The sequence below is a fragment of the Esox lucius genome, chromosome 2 (genome assembly GCF_011004845.1).
Source record: "Esox lucius isolate fEsoLuc1 chromosome 2, fEsoLuc1.pri, whole genome shotgun sequence".
In the NCBI taxonomy this organism is placed as follows: domain Eukaryota; kingdom Metazoa; phylum Chordata; class Actinopteri; order Esociformes; family Esocidae; genus Esox; species Esox lucius.
The window spans coordinates 31,521,369-31,539,572 of record NC_047570.1 but is presented as its reverse complement, the minus strand read 5'-3'; the positions used below and the strand labels follow the sequence as shown (position 1 = coordinate 31,539,572).

Below are 18,204 nucleotides of genomic sequence, written 5' to 3'. Positions count from 1 at the left end.
TGTTCATCATCTTTGGATATAGAAGGTGTATTTTTGGGGTCTGTGTCTTCAAACAATGAAAAAGCCCTGTTAAACACACATACCAACAAGCCCTGGGAAGGATCGTTTTTGGGCTGCCAAGTCTTTCATGGTCGATGTTTGTTCATCCCACTTTGAATACATGTCAGTTAGATAATTACAGGGCTCCCTGGGTCTAATCTAGTGCCTTCTCCACCATGTATAATATGCAGACAGCACATTTTCCAAAGGTTAGCTACCAGATCCATGTACAGCTGACGGAGTGTTATTGGACGACTTGTCAACCACTTGCTGGGACATAAAACTTAGCTTATACAGCAAGTGAATCCCATACTGACCGTAGCTCAGTCTCTGACCGCCGTGTGGTGCTAGACTGCGGGTATCTTTTTTTTTTTTTGGGGTGGTGTACACCATTTCCATGGTTACCAAGCTCCAAATAATCACCACTTGTGACCTATTTTAAGTGGCAGCGTAGGTAACCACATGGCTGTACCGCGCTGTGCACTGTGCCTGTTGGTTGCTCTAACAAGACCAAACCTAGCCAGTGTCTGTGGCCAAAATGGATGTAATGCTGGCCAGGAGATATGTTATTTATTAAGACTGAACAGAGGTAATAGTGGCGTTACAGATTGTATATTTTATTTTAAAGTTGTCCATATTTTTGTCAGATTTATGTACCTAACGAGTAGGACTCCAAAATTAATGTATAGCGCTCCAGTCTTGGTGAGACCTGTTCATCTGCAAAACAGACCCGGGAACATGTCCATTCTCATATCCAAACTTTGATCATTTACACATGCTACTCTTTTTGACACAGTGTCTTACAGTGTATCTAGGAATGGCTTTTTAACATTATTACGCAGAGATCGAGGAAGCCAAAGCCATGAACGGCGGACAGATCAAACGCTAGACGGCCAGTGGAGAATAGGATGTCTGGTTACATATGACTTCAGCAGAATCAAGCTGGCACACTCCGCATTCAGCAAAACCATCTGGTCTTTTGGGAAGAATTTTCTCCTTAAAGGCTCTCAAATTCTTTCCATTAAGTGATCCTGCACTCAACACTTGGGTTGCCTTTGTTTAGTATGTGCTATCCCTGGAATTCAGCCCTCTGAAATGCCCAGCCGGCCCAGTCACCCAGCAGTTTCCTTATTTAATGTTTTATTTAATTTTTTTGGTTTTATAGAGTATTTATTATTCCCTGGGCAGGTTCTGCTTCAACTGCATTATGGAACTGGAAAATTAAACATATTGAATCAGCAAACCGGATGGAGGAGAGAAAGAAAGAAAGAAAAGGTCCACACACGGACCTGGGATGGGAATGACAGGTACACCAGAAAATGACAGTTGGACCAACCCTTGCAAATATCCCCCCACCTTCGTCAGGTCCAAAGCCAACACACCTGCGCTATCAGGGTTGAATCCACCAGAGGCTCCAGCGCATGCAACTGAAAAAATCTTTCCACTCTTCGGTGGCGGAGATGTCAGGGCTTTCACTGCTACAGTATGACTCCCTGAGGATGGACTGGTGTCTTATTCACACCTTTAGAAGGCCAAAGAAGGAAACGGACCATGTCATCACTCAGGGCCTCTAAATCAGGACCTCAGACTCTGGGGCCACACAGCAGCCCAGGGGCTTGGAAAGGGTGGGACGCTATGGGGGGGGGGTAGGAAGGATGGTGTGCTGTGTGTGTGCGAGTGAGTGTGTGTGTGTGTGTGTGTGGCCGTGGCAGCTGTGTGACTCACCTCCACAAAGTGCGAAGAGAAGCCGGCCTGGGACATTTGGAGACCAAAGGCTGTCTCATTCTTATTGGTCCCTGTAGAGGAAGGCAAGATAAGTTCAAGGAGATTCATTTTTAGTTCTAACTGGTTCTGGCCAGAGCTCATAATAATGCCTTTGTGCTGCAGTCTAAGTTTTTCTAAACATTTGGTTGTCTTACGGTACTGGATGGAACTCTGTACCTTCCAGACTGAAGATCCTGTCCCCAAGCGCATCTACAATGTCCTTCAAGGCCGACTCGTCAGTCACATTGAAGAAGTGCTTGTCATCAGGGTCACTGGCAATGTACTTGATTTCGTTCAGAAAGGCCTCTGGGTTGATCCCACGGCGATTGTAGTAACCAAGCACCTGGGGACAAGAGGGTTATGCCCTTAAATTCATTCACATTTTACAGTCATTTAGCTGACGCCCATATCCAGAGTGACTTGGAGTAGAGTAGTGAGTGCATACATTTGTGACCTGGTCCATCGTGGGAATTGAACCCACAACCTCTGGGCTATCAACCATCAGAACTCACAGTAGAGCGCCCACTCAGAACAAAAAATCCCTTTCGCTTCCAAAACTCTTGCCAAGAAATCCTGTAGCCCCTACTTCCTGTCCATCGGAGGATCAGCTGGATCCCAGTGGCGTGTTGTGGCAAACATCAGTCGTGTCAGCAATTCAATAACAATTCCATTACGTTATTTCGCCCATGGGTTAGTTTGACTGGGCCACCACAGTGCATCTGCTATTACTTGTATAGCTGAGGAGAACAACATTCCAGAAAAAGAGCTGCACAGACCAGCATGCTTTGTGGACTTGAAAATATACTTCACACCTTTAACCACTCGGCTGGTTGCATATACGTTCTCAGAAAGCATTACACTGTTTTGGGTCAGTATACACCTCTGATTTTTGAAGCGCTAGTAGAGCTCTCCTAACATACTGTCACATCCAATTGTGCTTTGAAAGTGTATATACAGGATGTCACAAACTGCAAAATTAAAACATGATGTACAGCATGCCTGGGCAGCTAGATTCCACGGCAGGCTAATTTCTGTCAGAGTGAATTATACAAACAAATTTAGCACTGCAAATTAACCACAATTAAGCCCATAATGAGACTGTATTTAAAAATACAATAATGTCATGTTTTGGTTTCATTTAAGGAGAAATATTGTAATGAGTTGTAATCCTTGGTTCAGTTTGCTTTTAAAACCCATTACAATTCTGCTAACTTATGCCGCTACAAGCAAAAAACAATGCTGGACATCCGGTATTAAGTGGGAAAAAGTGAAGAGAGCAGCGATACACAGCCTATCAGTTACATGAAGCAGACAAAACATTGACATACAAATATGACTGACAGTGAAATACAAATGATGAAGAAGAATTCTTGAGTGGCGCCAACTGGTGTCATTGAACTGTATTCTGGTGGTCAATCATTTGCTCCAGTTGTGTTTACAAGTTTTAAATAATGCCAAATATATACACTGATTACATTGCCACAATATTAACAGTGAGACAAAAATTATTTCCAGGAAGACGAGGCAAAGAAAGCAGGGAGACAGGGAGCGGGACTCACAGCGATTGCGTAGCGGGTGATGCCATCATTCTCGCTGTCCTCGATGGCCTGCTTCAGGTCTGGGCTGTCATGCGACTCCCCGTCCGTTATCACGATCATCACTTTCTTGGCACCTCTTCGGGCTCCTTGCTTGAATGCTTGTGAGCTGCGGCAGACGGTTCAATAGCTATAGGAAATGTTGCCTACCTCATTTTACAGTTGTTTACCGAACCCATCTGGTAGGGTGCTACTGTTGTGCTATAAGCTATGATGATGCACTGATTCAGTGTTAGCAAAGGGGTTTGTACCGAGCCACGTTTATTCCGAGCGCTGTGTTGGTTTCCTCTCCACCTCGCTGGTGGATGTTGCGTGCTCTCTTCACCACCTCCTCCACCGACTTGTAATCATTCAGGTGGAACTCATGCACCACCTTCTCACCATACTGCACCACTCCGACCTGAACCAAGACACATATATTATATTGGGGCTGTTTGACACCAGGCCTAAAGGGGACTAGCACCCTTCTCGTTAGCATTCTTCTAATGAGCATGTTAGGCATCACCAAGTTCATTTGGTGCCACTCCAAGGCCTGGAGTTGAATAATGAAGACTTATATTTCATTATATTTCATTCAACAGTGTACAGATGATATGTCTTCATTTGAGACAGAAAATGTAACAATGGTTACACTTTCACACGTAACTACACATTTATATACAATCCAGACATAGACATCCAGTCGATACAATCAAAACCCTTGCATATGGATTTGCATTTTCTGATGTCCTGGAAAATTCCTGCAACAGCAGCATGAACAAATTATGGTGAAGACTTTTTTAGTCACTGTGACTTGAACCTCATACCCCACCTGTATCTGTCCCGGTCCGATGTAGAACTTCTGTAGAATGTTGATAAGAAAGGCTTGCACCTCTGTCCAGGGGTAGATGGAATTGGAACCATCCAGAACGATCACTATGTCCATGTAGGTCTCACACCCTAGCAGCGAAGGACACGAAAATCATGTCGTAACCACCCGGCACTGCTACGTTTACTATTACACAAGTGGCATCACCAGTGACTCAATCCGTTCCAACAGGACATGACAACATGATCAGGTAAGTTATGGAAGGGTTCTTTGCTTACTCTGGAAGGCCGGAGCAATAGTTCTGGAGAACTTGAAGCTGGCATTGACACGGGAGCAAATTCCAGTGCTGTAGTACGAGCTGCCACACTCATAAGACCACAGAGGCCCACAGGCCTATACAAAACACAAGAAAACATTTGGCAAAGCAAGACCACCTGAGACATGAACTGTGTACCATGGGTCTACGTGGGAGAGAAAGGATCATTCAGATGTACTGTTCACTGTTCACTCAACACTAACCACAAAGCTGTTGTCTTTGGGGTTTGTTGTCAGAGTCATCCCCAGCCTCATCTTGTCTTTTCGCTCCGCTACGTTGGTCAGGGATATCCTTCCTTGGGGAAAAAGAAAAGAGAGGGTCAAAGTAACAACAACGAAATGGCACACGTCTCACCGACCAACAAATGGACAACGCGTTTAGTACAATATGTTATGCGATGGGGCAACGGGGAATGATATTACATCGACATAGATCACAACCACTTCCAGATGTTGACAGTTTCAATCCATGGTGAAGGACTTAACCATTCAAACTGAAAACTAACCCTTACTTACTAAACCTGATCTAGTGCCTTTTTACTTAATCCTAACCTTGATATTTGTAATGGTTTCACATAAATCGTCACATATGATTCGTTTTGACCAATACATAACATGCGGTGAGGCGCCTGGGCGATGTGGTAAACTGTACGAACCTCAGATTTAGCACATAGCACATGACAAAAATACCATTAGGGAATTACATTCAGTACACGCACGTTATTGTACAGTTACAGATTCACACATTGCATTTGCTATAACACCTGGAGTCCGGTGAGGCACAAGTTAAGTCTGTGAGAGTTGAAGGTTGTGGCGTACCTAGGTTGAGCTTGGAGCAGCTGCCATTGGATCTTTTCCCCAACGGGCATTTGTACACATCCCCCGTCTGGTGAGGACCGTTGGTTTCATATGGGGCTCCAACCAGTAACCTGTGAGATGTAAGAAAGGAAAATCTGAATCATAGATAAATATGAAAAAATAGCACCACTGGTATTCATTGTGACATGTTATTATGCGGTTAAGGCGCTTCATTTTTTACCACCGCTCATCCTTTTAGGAGATGAAGTTTGTCTTTTTGTGTGAAACCATAGAGTGAAAGTAAGCTGGAAATCAGCATTAAAAAATGCCGGTTGACTGTTTGAATTGACTCTGTCTGAGCTAACTCAAGAAATGCACACCTCGTGTGGTCTTCTCTGTCTGTAACTGTCTGTGTTCTTGTGGCAGCACGGCCGTGTCTGTTAACATCTCCTCTGACCACAGACTTACACACCCATAAACACACCGGCTCATGAACACTGGGCTCAAAGACAAAGCGAGGGAGAGTCAAGAAAGACGGAGATGGAGGAAGAACAGAGGGAGAAATTGTCTTACCCATACTTTGGACACGGAAGTGTTGCTGAATGACTTCCATGGGGTTAAATGTCACCCACATGGAGCCCCCATGGGTCAGCTGCCGGCTGACTAAACTCATTTAAATACCCACCGAGGAGTCATTTCACCAGTCATAGAATACCAAGGTCATTGAGTTCTCCTTGACTGAAACAAAAACCGTCGGCGAGTTCTTTGGGCATGACGTATAGTAGTGGACGGTTTCCCAACCAGGGGGTATGCCTTCCCCTGGGCTTTTTTATATATATTTTTTGTTAATAAATTCACAAAACGTATGTACAACTTACAGTAATTCCATTTCAATGGACAGGAACACATATATATATTTTTTAATGTTTTTGTTTTTGACTTTCATGTGTATGTAGCCGTCTCCCTTTCCATGCTAAACAAACGCACTCTTCGGCTGCAGTGTGAAGCTTTAAGTGGACAGTAGCAATGGATTAATGGCTGAAACACAATGTTCCAATGGATCAATGGCTGAAACACAATGTTCCAATGGATCAATTTCTGAAACACAATGTTCAAATGGATCAGTGGCTGAAACATAATGTTCTAATGGATCAATGGCTGAAACACAATGTTCCAATGGATCAATGGCTGAAACACAATGTTCCAATGGATCAATAGCTGAAACACAATGTTCCAATGGATCAATGGCTGAAACACAATGTTCCAATAGATCAATAGCTGAAACACAATGTCCCAATGGATCAATGGCTGAAACACAATGTACCAAGAGGCTCAAATGAACCAGTGGAAAAAAACGAAAGTTGAACATTCCTCTTCGGTCTTCATCTCCACACCTACTGACCTGCCTTTAGACACTGTCTGTGTGATGCAGAGATACTTCTCAAATGTATTAGCACATATTGTCCTGAAAGTAATTAAGGGAGAAAAATACAGGTGAGAACATTTATTCACAGGCTTTTTTCCAGATTGCAATCCAGGTTGGTAATATGAAGGACGTGGGATCATGACTGGGAGATTGAAGGGATTAATCTCAAAAATAAAGAACGAAAACCCTGACGTTGAAATGAATCACTGGTTTATTCACAGGGAGGCCTTGGCAAGCATGAGAACCACTCCCGAGTTGCATCATTTTTAAATGACCCAGTGAAAGTTATAAGTTGAGTTAAGGGCTTTGATAAGATGTATCCAGGAGTTTCACAACGACCTTTCTCCCTGTGGAGTTGGCAAAGCTTTTTTAGTGCAAATAGTGAGCTCCCATACATCCAAACTCAACAGTGAGTTCATACTACCCTGACAAGTCTGCCAAACTTGGATGCGGAATCCCTCCATTGACATTACCAACAAAAACATTCCAACCAAACTGCAGGAAAATCTTCTGGATGTGTCCTAAGATTGAGAACTAAAGGTAAGGTAATATCACAGTACTATCGCAGGTATTATCACGTGATGTGAAGAATGAGCATCCTGATTTGGGGAAACATGCACTTGAAACTGAAACTGTTTTAGGGGTACAGTACTCAAACACATTTGGGAGCCACTACAGTAAGAGACCAGTGGAAGATAGTCAGCTACTCTGCTTTGGGGTTAGACAACAGGAAGGTCATGAAGGTCTTATATGTAAATGTTGTAAATGTCAGTAACAGCGTTCACTGACTTATTGTAGAATTGAAGAATGAAAAACAATGAGTTTACCTCAGGGTTGGTTGGAGCGATTAAAGGGAGATAACAATAATGACATATGAGGGCTCTTGGCATACTTGGGGAAGAACAAGAGACCAAAACGCATATTGGTTTTCTTGATGGTCTTTTGAAGTTTCAACTTAAGATGATGTGATGTTACATTAATTGTATAACGCTGATGACAAACTACCTGATACTCCTTCATAAACATCTTCTTTAGTACAATATTCTGTTAAGATGTTGATCTTTACTTAATCAGACCTCATAGCAATATGCAGTCCAAGATCAGAGCTGGCTTTAGCCTTTTTGCCAACCTGAGAACATTTATTTTTGGGGCCACCACTTGATGGTGGAGGGAAGGTTAAGCTTTATAGTAAGTTTCCTATATAGCTAGCTAGATTTATTAAAAACAATGTCCGTGGCTAATTGCCATCTTTAGCACAACCATATGTCAAACTGGTATATTATACTATTACTACTCCCAGTAGTAAGTTGAGATCTGCGCTGAGTTCTAAAAAAAAAAAAGTACTCAGGGTCCAAAGCAATCGCTAATGTTGCTCAATGCCTGGAGCCAGACTTGTCCAAGACCAACCCACAGAGCATAGCAGCATGAATAGGAGCAATTCACCAGGTCAGAGTTCCTCCACAGAGTCGGAAAGACACTTGAAACCCCTTTATGGCCAAACCAGACATTGCTACAAATGTACAGGCCGGAGTTATTGGTCAATCATATGCCCTTTTTTGGGTAACTACTTGCTGATCATATTGGTACGTGAGGTAATCACAGGGCTGAATAAATGACTAAAAAGATTAAACATGAAACATGAAGTTATCAGTAGCATAATTATTTGATCAACTCAAAATACAACTTTGATGAATTTCAACACACCCAGATCTGTTTTGAAATAAAATAACATTACATTAAAAATGAAAAAAAGGGCCAAACAGTATGATCTTTCCAAAGTGGGGGCTGGTGTGACAACTTAAAGATCCTTTAATAAACATGTTAAATTTGTCATGTGTAAGATGCTCAAAACGTTTTTAGCTTACCCAAGATTGTACCCCTATGTTTTTGTACACACGCGACAAAAGGCTGTAGCTTAATTCTAAAGTAAACCAAAAATGAAATGGGAGAATTCAAAACATAACTTCTTTAATCTAATTATATGTCCAAGGGGGTGATGATGTCATCTCTTTCTGTAACTCATGCTTTATTGACAGAGTAGGAACAGTGGGAGATATGGAAAAGGATCCTGCTGGGAATTGAACCCAGGCAGGGATACGCTTATGAGCATGGAGTGTCAGGAGAGATACCCCCGGGACAGAACCCTACAAGGGTTTGACAGTTTTGCCATCAAAATGTAAGATTCCAGAATTTTCTGAAGATGAAGCAGAGATCAATCGAACTGACCATGCTACTCACCACTCCACATAATTGTCTCTGCATTTGGACAATTGTTTCTATGCAGTATGTGTACAGTAATCCAAACTATTTGCATCACCAATCAAGTGCTGAATGCACAGTAAGGAGAGAGAGTGAAAGCCCACTTCTTACAAAGCAGCAAGGCGGAATAGAGGCCAGACAACTAAACCAGGTGTGAACTTTTAGTAAATTGCTTTTTCAGTTATGAGACCGTTGGACCACAATCTCATGTTGCCATCTCCACAACAACTGGGATTGCTCGTCTAGAGATCATGACGTCATGGAATATTTTAAACAGGAAACTGATCGGGAGTGCAGGTTAGGTCAACGGATATATATACAGCACATAATGTCACTGAATTATGTCACTGAATGATGTCTTTCACATGCTGTGTTACACAGACAAATGTTTAACTAGGGATTGTCAACACATACGACTTAAACGTAAGATATTACCCAGCTTTCTTCACATAGTGTCAGATGACCTATATGTACATTGCATGTATTTATCATGAAAATAAACCAGATTAAGTAATTGCAATATCTTTAGCCAAAGAATAAATCTGTTATCTTGGCTTCCCAGCCAGTCTATGGCAGCCATGCTGAGACGCAAACATGTGGTGAATGGACTGTGGCTAGCGCCAACAATTCAAGTCTCGCGGACTGTGGAAATTATGTTTTACTTCAAGAGTTCCAGCGGTGCTCGTATTTTCATAGCTATTAATATCATGATTATTGCTAAGGTTATTACTGTCTTCTGGCACTGTGTGCTACTGTAGAGGGAAAGTTCAGGCCAGGACACGGCTACCTTAAGAAAGCAAAGGGATCATTGTTGCCCTGGACTGGTGTGTCTGCTCTGACTTCCCAGTCAATTTCATTAAGAGCTTTTCAAACAATCAACGCTGAACACTCATTGGTGTTAAACGCCTGCTGTGTAGCATCATGTGGTTAAGTTTATGGAGTTGCCCAAAATGTATGCTCGGACATATTCTCCCACAGTAACTGAGGGACGCAGGATTTGGGGTTTGTGTAAGCACCATACCAGAGGCAAAGACAATAATGTGCTAATGTCTTTCACAGTCAAAGCAGGACAGAGAGATGTATAGGCTGCAAAACCCCACCTCTGCTCAGACACAAGTCTGTGTGCAACTTCAGTGTTGTGCATTTTCCACAAGTGTGTTTGTTGACAGGAAATGAATAACTCTGATGCAAATAAGTAAATCACAAAAGTAATAGAACTCAAACTAATGCAATGGATCTGTCAAGCAAATTAAATAACCCTGTGACTTTATATTAACATTCAAAGCTTTCAATCAGGATGACCAGCGCAAAAAAAAAATTAGATACATAGGTTTTCTGGCACTAGATAGAATTAGTTTAGCCCATAACTGAAAAGTCCTAGATGCATGTGGAATCTTGCTGAAGGCCTATAATTTTCTTACAGTGAATTTTTGAAATATACGTGCCTGCTTTTTTGGTCTTTATCCCTCAGATACAACTCAGAGAGTTGTTCTGGTTCAGTGAAAGCTGAAGACTCAGACAACCGTTTTTCAACTGAATGGGTGAACAACTTCTTAGACTCCCCACGGCTGTAAGTGGTGCGCGATTTGCGACCGTACCAAGGTGCAAAGGTCAGGTCTCAATTGGAGCAACCCTGCGCCATTAACGCAAAACAAACAGACGGAAAGGAGAAAGGGAGGTGTGGAGGAGGAACCGCTTCATGGCCCCATACATGCCCGGAGGACGGGGGTCTAAGCTGAGGTACTCACATGGGACTATCCTCATGGCCTCTCCAGAATGTTTAAAAATCACAGGCCCAATGTCAGAGAAGGGACAAATATCTTTGGGAATGACTTTATATAAGTTGCTTCTCAAGAAATGAAAACTCTAGAAATCAGTGCGAGTTGTTTAAGAAGATTTGCCAGATACTTTAATAAAGAACAACTTCACAAAAAAAAACATTGTTCCACAGACAATCAATGGCACTGTCTCCAATGATTGCTAACTTACAAAGGCAAATAAGTTGCACAAGCCAGTCTGCTGGCACATAAAGATCAATTAGCGCTTTTTTCTACTAATAGTCTTAAATGAGGCGTTCAGTGAACTCAGCTGTGTGTCTTGTCTCACTCCAGACTTTCTCGTCATAAAAAGCTCATTTACAGAGCACTTTTCAAGCTGAGCCTGAGACTGTGATCCTGTTCCTACCCAAATAGCAAACTGAGCTTTTGAGAAAATCGCACAGCTCATTGTAATACTGGAAAAGTTGACAGAGCTATGGTATTTGGCACAGACTTTTATGGACAGTGTCCGTAATCATTATAATTTAAATTCCTTTCAAAGCTCCCCCAAACTGAAAGCCCTATAGGGCAATATATTATGTTGTACAGTATCACAGCATTTGAAAAACAAAGTCGCTGAATTCTGACAATGACACTCACAAAATGTTGCCATAAATAAATTGGATCAAACAGTTGCCAGTGGTGCACAGAAATAATACCAGCAGAACAATACGGACACAGGATGATAGGAACATTAGTCTCAAAGAGAACACTTTGAAATAATACCAGAAATAATACCAGAAGAACCATACAGACAACAGGATGATAGGAACATTAGTCTCAAAGAGAACACTTTGAAATAATACCAGAAATAATACCAGAAGAACCATACAGACAACAGGATGATGGGAACATTCATCTCAAAGAGAACATTGAAAAAATACCAGAAATAATACCAGAAGAACCATACAGACAACAGGATGATGGGAACATTAATCTCAAAGAGAACACTTTGAAATAATACCAGAAATAATACCAGAAGGACCATACAGACAACAGGATGATGGGAACATTCATCTCAAAGAGAACACTTTGAAATAATACCAGAAATAATACCAGAAGAACCATACAGACAACAGGATGATGGGAACATTCATCTCAAAGAGAACACTGAAATAATACCAGAAATAATACCAGCAGAACCATACAGACAACAGGATGATAGGAACATTTGTCTCAAAAAAGAACACTTTGAAATAATACCAAAGATAATACCAGCAGAACCATACAGACAACAAGATGATAGGAACATTTATCTCAAAAAAGAACACTTTGAAATAATACCAAAGATAATACCAGCAGAACCATACAGACAACAAGATGATAGGAACATTTATCTCAAAAAAGAACACTGAAATAATACCAAAGATAATACCAGCAGAACCACACAGACAACAAGATGATAGGAACATTTGTCTCGAAGAGAACACTTTGCAACAGTCTGTGCTGCAAACCATTTCCTAGGAATGTGGCTAATTTCTTAACAAATCATGGCTTTATGTACGGCTGGGGACTGACAAGCCACATGCTTGTACGTGTGTTTCTTCTCAACACACAAAAAGACACACAGGCCGACAGATGGACGTATAAATAATTGATTTTGATCTTTCTGGGGTGCCGAAAACCATTTCTCCATGTTACCTATCCCCCAAACCAAAAATTAAACCCTAACCCCAACCCTAACCTTAACCGTAGCCTAACCTTAACTTAATCGGTATGCCGAAACCTAACTCCAATGAGCATATTGTTATCTAATAGTTTTCTCTAGCTTTGTGGGTCCCCACATGTATCAAACAAACATACAAACACACCCAAGATGTACACTGAAAACACACACAGCGCTTCACCGGGGAGCCTTGTTCAACATCAAAGACCTACGTAAAAAATAAAAAATAAACGCACCACCCACTGAATTCATTACAGACTCATTCATCACCCGCTGAGAAAATGTCTAGGTTTGCAAACATCAAACTAGAACACGACATGCACAATGTGTTACTGTGTTACTGGGGGTCTGGGACGCCACAGATGCAAGGCCATTTTCAGGATTCAGCTGACTGATATCTCAGTCGACGGGCCTGGGACAGGGTGTCAGACTGGTAACACACAGCCCTGGTGAATTAACGAGTCACACGGCATGCTGATAAGTCTACCCGACACAACACCAATGACGAAGACGAAGGAAGAAGAAGAAAGCTAGTATAATCATCTATTATTAGACAGAAGTCTGTATTTCATCATTTTAAGGCATGTCGCACACAGAGGTCTGTGATTCATTAGGAAAACAGCTGTTCCTCTCAGTCTGTAGTCATGTAGGACAATCACTGCAGAAGATGTTAGACAACCAGTGGTAGCTAGTCCTATATGTCTCCCATACACTTCAGAGACAGAAAGATTCCCTCAAAATACCTGTGAAAGTGTCTAAATCAAACCTAAGCAACGAGGCCCACTAAACCTCTAGACAGCGTTTCATCAATTATCAGTGCAGACAACAAGTGTGAGGACGGAGGGTCCTGTACTCCCATCCGATCCCTGGACTCTCACAGCTGATTGGCTGGTTCTGACTGGCTGGTTCTGATTGGCTGGTTCTAAAACAGGGAGGTGCGTCCCAGGGGTTTGAGTTAGGTATGTGTTATAACAGTGCTATTCATTCTTTGTTAACCCTGTGACTAATGTGTAATTACAGTGGTAGGATCACAGATGTTTCCCCCGAGCGAAGTTGGAACTTGTTATTGTTTATCCCAAGCAAATATTAGTTGAACATCTATTTATTTTGAATACACAGTAGTTCCACAAAACCATATGTGCATATCTCACCTGGAAGGACATATCACATTGTAAGCAACACTGGTACAGTATTGCTTATAAAGAAAACACCTGAAGTTGTTCAACACAATACAGCTCCTGAAAAAATTAAGAGTCCACTGTACCTTTCTCTTTCCTTTCCAAAAAGTCGACAAGGAAAGTTTTGAGTGAGGAACAGAAGGGTTAAAATTAAGAGACCACTGCAAATTGAACGCTTCTGTTCCTCACTCAAAACTATCCTTTTCAACTTTTTTGGAAAGGAATGAAAAAGGTGCAGTGGTCTCTTCATTCTTTCCGGAGCTGTATGTCTGTCAGTTACTGTATGTCTGTCAGTTACTGTATGTCTGTCAGTTACTGTATGTCTGTCAGTTACTGTATGTCTGTGTTCGTCTCGGCACTTGGACATTGAGCTCACACGTGTGTTGTCTCTCTCAATGTATGTTCTACGAAAGTCAAGCTTGTTATGTCTGTCAGGTACGGTGTATCTGTCAGTTACTGTATGTCTGTCAGTTACTGTATGTCTGTCAGTTACTGTATGTCTGTCAGATACTGTATGTCTGTCAGTTACTGTATGTCTGTCAGTTACTGTATGTCTGTCAGATTATAACCAGCTTCCACACTGAACCGTCAAACTGCAATCACGCTTGTTCATCTTGCAAATACAACTTGCATAATAAAACATGCTGCTGCCTCATAACTCTTGACTTTTTGCAAAGCAAACACACACACACACACACACACACACAAACACACACACACGCACACACATATACATGGGTACAACAACACACACAAAGTATGGATGCACGTGTACTCTCAAGCGCAGAAACACAGGCCAGGAGAGCATGGCTGAGTTGCCAAAAACAGAAATGAAATACCATACCCATCTCACCATGGGGCTACACACTTAAATAATATTAACTGCACGGCAGTTCCACCATACACTGGTGCCATTGTATTGGGAAATGTATACTCTGGAAACCACAGGTCGACTCTCATACTGACAGGGCTGACTTCAACGCAACGTGGGAAATCAGACATAGACATTTGCAATCATCTAAAACGACACCCTGACTTCAGGCTGGGACGCCTTCGCACCTTGGAGGCAAAAGAGTGCAGGGTTTAGCAACAATTGAGTTATCCAATCTAAAGCTAGCCAGGTATATCCAGCCCAGTTTTCCCAAAGAAAAACATGACGCAGCAGCTGATCTCAAACAGATCACTTCGAAACAAGACCATTATCTACAAAAATGGCCTAATAAATAATTTGGAGCATTGTTGAGAGTATCTCATCATCTCATCATCATGATGAAGATGAGATGTTGAGAATATGACATGAATACTTGGTAGCAAACTAACGGAAACAGGTGTTGTTTTTGACACATTTGGGGGGAGAACTTCGCACAAACATTGTGAATAACTGAAACCTTCGCTCACCGACTCATTGGCTCCAAACAGATTTAACCCTCCTAGCTATACTATCGGGTAGCATGGTAGCTTGGTTGTCTTTCTGCCTCCATCATTGCCCTCTCAAAGTAATGTTTGCAAATGGGTCTATTTTGTGCCTGATTTTCCTTGTTACCTTTCCCTTAATCCTAACCCTCACCCTAACCTGATCCAACCCTAACCCTAACCTGATCCAACCCTAACCCTAACCTGATCCAACCCTAACCTGATCCAACCCTAACCCTAACCTGATCCAACCCTAACCCTAACCTGATCCAACCCTAACCCTAACCTGATCCAACCCTAACCCTAACCTGATCCAACCCTAACCCTAACCTGATACAACCCTAACCCTAACGTGATCCAACCCTAACGTGATCCAACCCTAACCTGATCCAACCCTAACCCTAACTTGATCCAACCCTAACCCTAACGTGATCCAACCCTAACGTGATCCAACCCTAACGTGATCCAACCCTAACCTGATCCAACCCTAACCCTAACCTGATCCAACCCTAACCCTAACCTGATCCAACCCTAACCCTAACCTGATCCAACCCTAACCCTAACCTGATCCAACCCTAACCCTAACCTGATCCAACCCTCACCCTAACCTGATCCAACCCTAACCCTAACCTGATCCTAACCCTTACTCTAACATCAATAACCTAATCTTAATGCCTAAACATATGCCTAATGCCTAATCTCAAGTCTAATTTGAACCCTAACCCCTAACCCAATTTAAAATATAACCTTAACCTTTCCTGTTAACCACATAGCCATTTTCCTATTGGTGGACCATCTAAAAACATCCTGGGGTCAGGTTTTACTATCTTTGTAGGGACTTTGTATGTAAAAAAAAAAATTGCCTCACATTTATTGTTAGACCTGGATCACACACATACCTATGGTATACCTTAATATGTTCATGAGCCTGCTAATGACTATCAGTAGATAGTCGTCATTCGTCGACAGAGACAGAGAGGAGGCCCGTCTGAGACACTGCTCTGGACAAGCTTTTGGTTATGTGACATATATACTGAAACCAAATGCCTACAATCTCACTCGATCCTCACCGATAACAGAGTCTGTCCTTTTCACTTCTGCAAAGTTAGGCTTTTTGCCAAGGCGCGTAACAATACATCAAACATAGTGTGTAGGTAAATTGCGTTACGTCACAAAAACAAAGAAATCGTATTGAACTGAATGAATCTGCGTTAGCATGTGTGTTAGCGTGGGCACGTTAGTGTGCGCGTTAGTGTGTGTGTGTGTGTGTGGGGCAGGGGTGAGCCTGTGTGCACAGCAGTAGCACACAGCTGGAACTGGGCAGCGCTCCAGTACAACCCTGGCTAGCCGATGTACAGACTATGCCAGCGACGAATCCCCATCACCGCAGTGCCAAATGGCCTAATAACAGTATGTATAATGACTGCCGGTCTATGAGGTAATATGATAAATGTGAAAAGACAGGCTCAGGACTGAACCGTGTGCTGCGAGGCACAAATCATGACAAGCAACTTTCCACACTACAGGAGAGACATCTTGCAATCTTTCCTGGCAGCGAAAAAGATACATCTCCATTTCTGGCCCCCGGAGTCCCGAGACAGACAGTAAAATGTTGTGTGTCAGCACTGGAAGACGTTGAACAGTAAAACTGTACCTGCCTCAAAGTGCAAGCTAGTCAAGTGTTGCTTTGCTTGGAATAAGACAGGGCTCCCAAACCTAGAGGTCCTCCTTCCTCCACTGGGGATTCTTTGAAATTCAGCCAATATCTTATTCGTTTAAGAACGCAGGAATATGGACCTGGAGAGTCCTCCACCTAACATTTGTGTTAGTTATTTTCGCAATGTTTGGCTTAATAAAAAACAGTGGCAGGGGGTGACCCTAGCAGAATGTCACGGCGAGTATCGGAAATCAGTATGTAATGTAAAATAATATTTTACCACTTCTGTCCTCCGGCGACGTGCTGCTGCACTGTGTATCCAAACTGGGCCTGCTTGGGGCCCTTGATGATCCGGTAGTTCTTGGTGTCGATGTTGAAACAGTCATGGAGCCCTGGAAACAGACACAGCAAGGCCAACATTAGCTATCAATAGCATATTGTTATTGACTGGTTCCTGACATACAGAGGCTTCCAGAAAAGTGTTGTTTTTCCTTTTTTCGCTGGTGACCTGAAGAGCAGTGGAAAGACTTCACGGTGGTTAAAGCAATAACGTCAGCCAAGTTACACAAACGAAGCGATAGATATAAATTTCATCAGAAACAGTACGTTTGGGTTTGAGACTGACCCAGCAGTACCAAGTGAGCGTCACAGATGTGATAAGTTGGTCAACGGCCATTTTGGTGTTAACTCTGCAGCCGCTGCGTGTGAGAAGAATACAAAGCTAGCAAGGGGTTATTTGTCTTGTCTCAAGATTGAAACCAGGCTACTGCTGATTCCTCTGAGTCAAGAAAACAAAAGGATTTTCCCCTGGAATATCACTTTGTCATCATGACACCTGGCCTCTTATACCTCCGGTATCTCTTACAGAAACAAACACATCCATGGAGGTCTTGCGACGATATGTCAGAATAATCATCGTCTTCATTCCCCTTGTGCCTTAGAAGTGTCCATCGCTTCCTGGTCTCCTAGCCCACCATAAACAGACTCCTCCTCATCCTCAATGCACAAATATATTCATTAGGCAGATAAACAGTAGGGCTGTCAGTCAGAGTTTGATTGACATTTCTCTGTCTGCACTTCGGTGGGATAGTAATTGATGGGTGGCTGACTGCAGGTTTTTGTTTGTAAGGCGATGAGCAGGAGTTGTTATATTTAGACTATTCATTCATTGCAAACATTAAAGGTTATAGTGCAAAGCATTTTATTCTGTGGGGGATGATGTAAAAATCAAGCCCCATTTAATTTTAAAGAAAGGAAGTAAGGTGAAAAAGTTACTGTTGGATGTTACAAACATGGCAAGGGAGTGTGAACAGGATGGCATGCTTGCTACTTGGTAGCTAGAACACACATGAGGATGCTAGTGGAGAGTTACATTTAGATGAAGTGTGGGGAAAAATGAATAATAGCGAATAAGGCCCCTTTCCAGATATCTTTTCTGGTAGAAGTCAACCAAAGAGTTATTAACCAGC

General features: G+C 42.3%; 1 protein-coding gene across 3 annotated transcripts in view; it reads right to left on the bottom strand.

Annotated features, from left to right (window-relative positions):
* The window catches only part of itga11a (integrin, alpha 11a), a 53,446-nt gene that overhangs the window by 28,141 nt on the left and 7,101 nt on the right, over positions 1 to 18,204 (bottom strand). For all 3 annotated transcript variants that reach the window (XM_020052089.3, XM_010875850.4, XM_020052086.3), the window contains exons 2-10: positions 17,016 to 17,127; positions 5,341 to 5,450; positions 4,726 to 4,817; positions 4,485 to 4,599; positions 4,210 to 4,337; positions 3,650 to 3,798; positions 3,363 to 3,507; positions 1,981 to 2,146; positions 1,765 to 1,835 (exon numbers count right to left, since the gene is read on the bottom strand). In XM_020052089.3, coding sequence (XP_019907648.2) covers positions 1,765 to 1,835; positions 1,981 to 2,146; positions 3,363 to 3,507; positions 3,650 to 3,798; positions 4,210 to 4,337; positions 4,485 to 4,599; positions 4,726 to 4,817; positions 5,341 to 5,450; positions 17,016 to 17,127 — 1,088 coding nt within the window. The remainder of the gene's footprint in view (positions 1 to 1,764; positions 1,836 to 1,980; positions 2,147 to 3,362; positions 3,508 to 3,649; positions 3,799 to 4,209; positions 4,338 to 4,484; positions 4,600 to 4,725; positions 4,818 to 5,340; positions 5,451 to 17,015; positions 17,128 to 18,204) is intronic.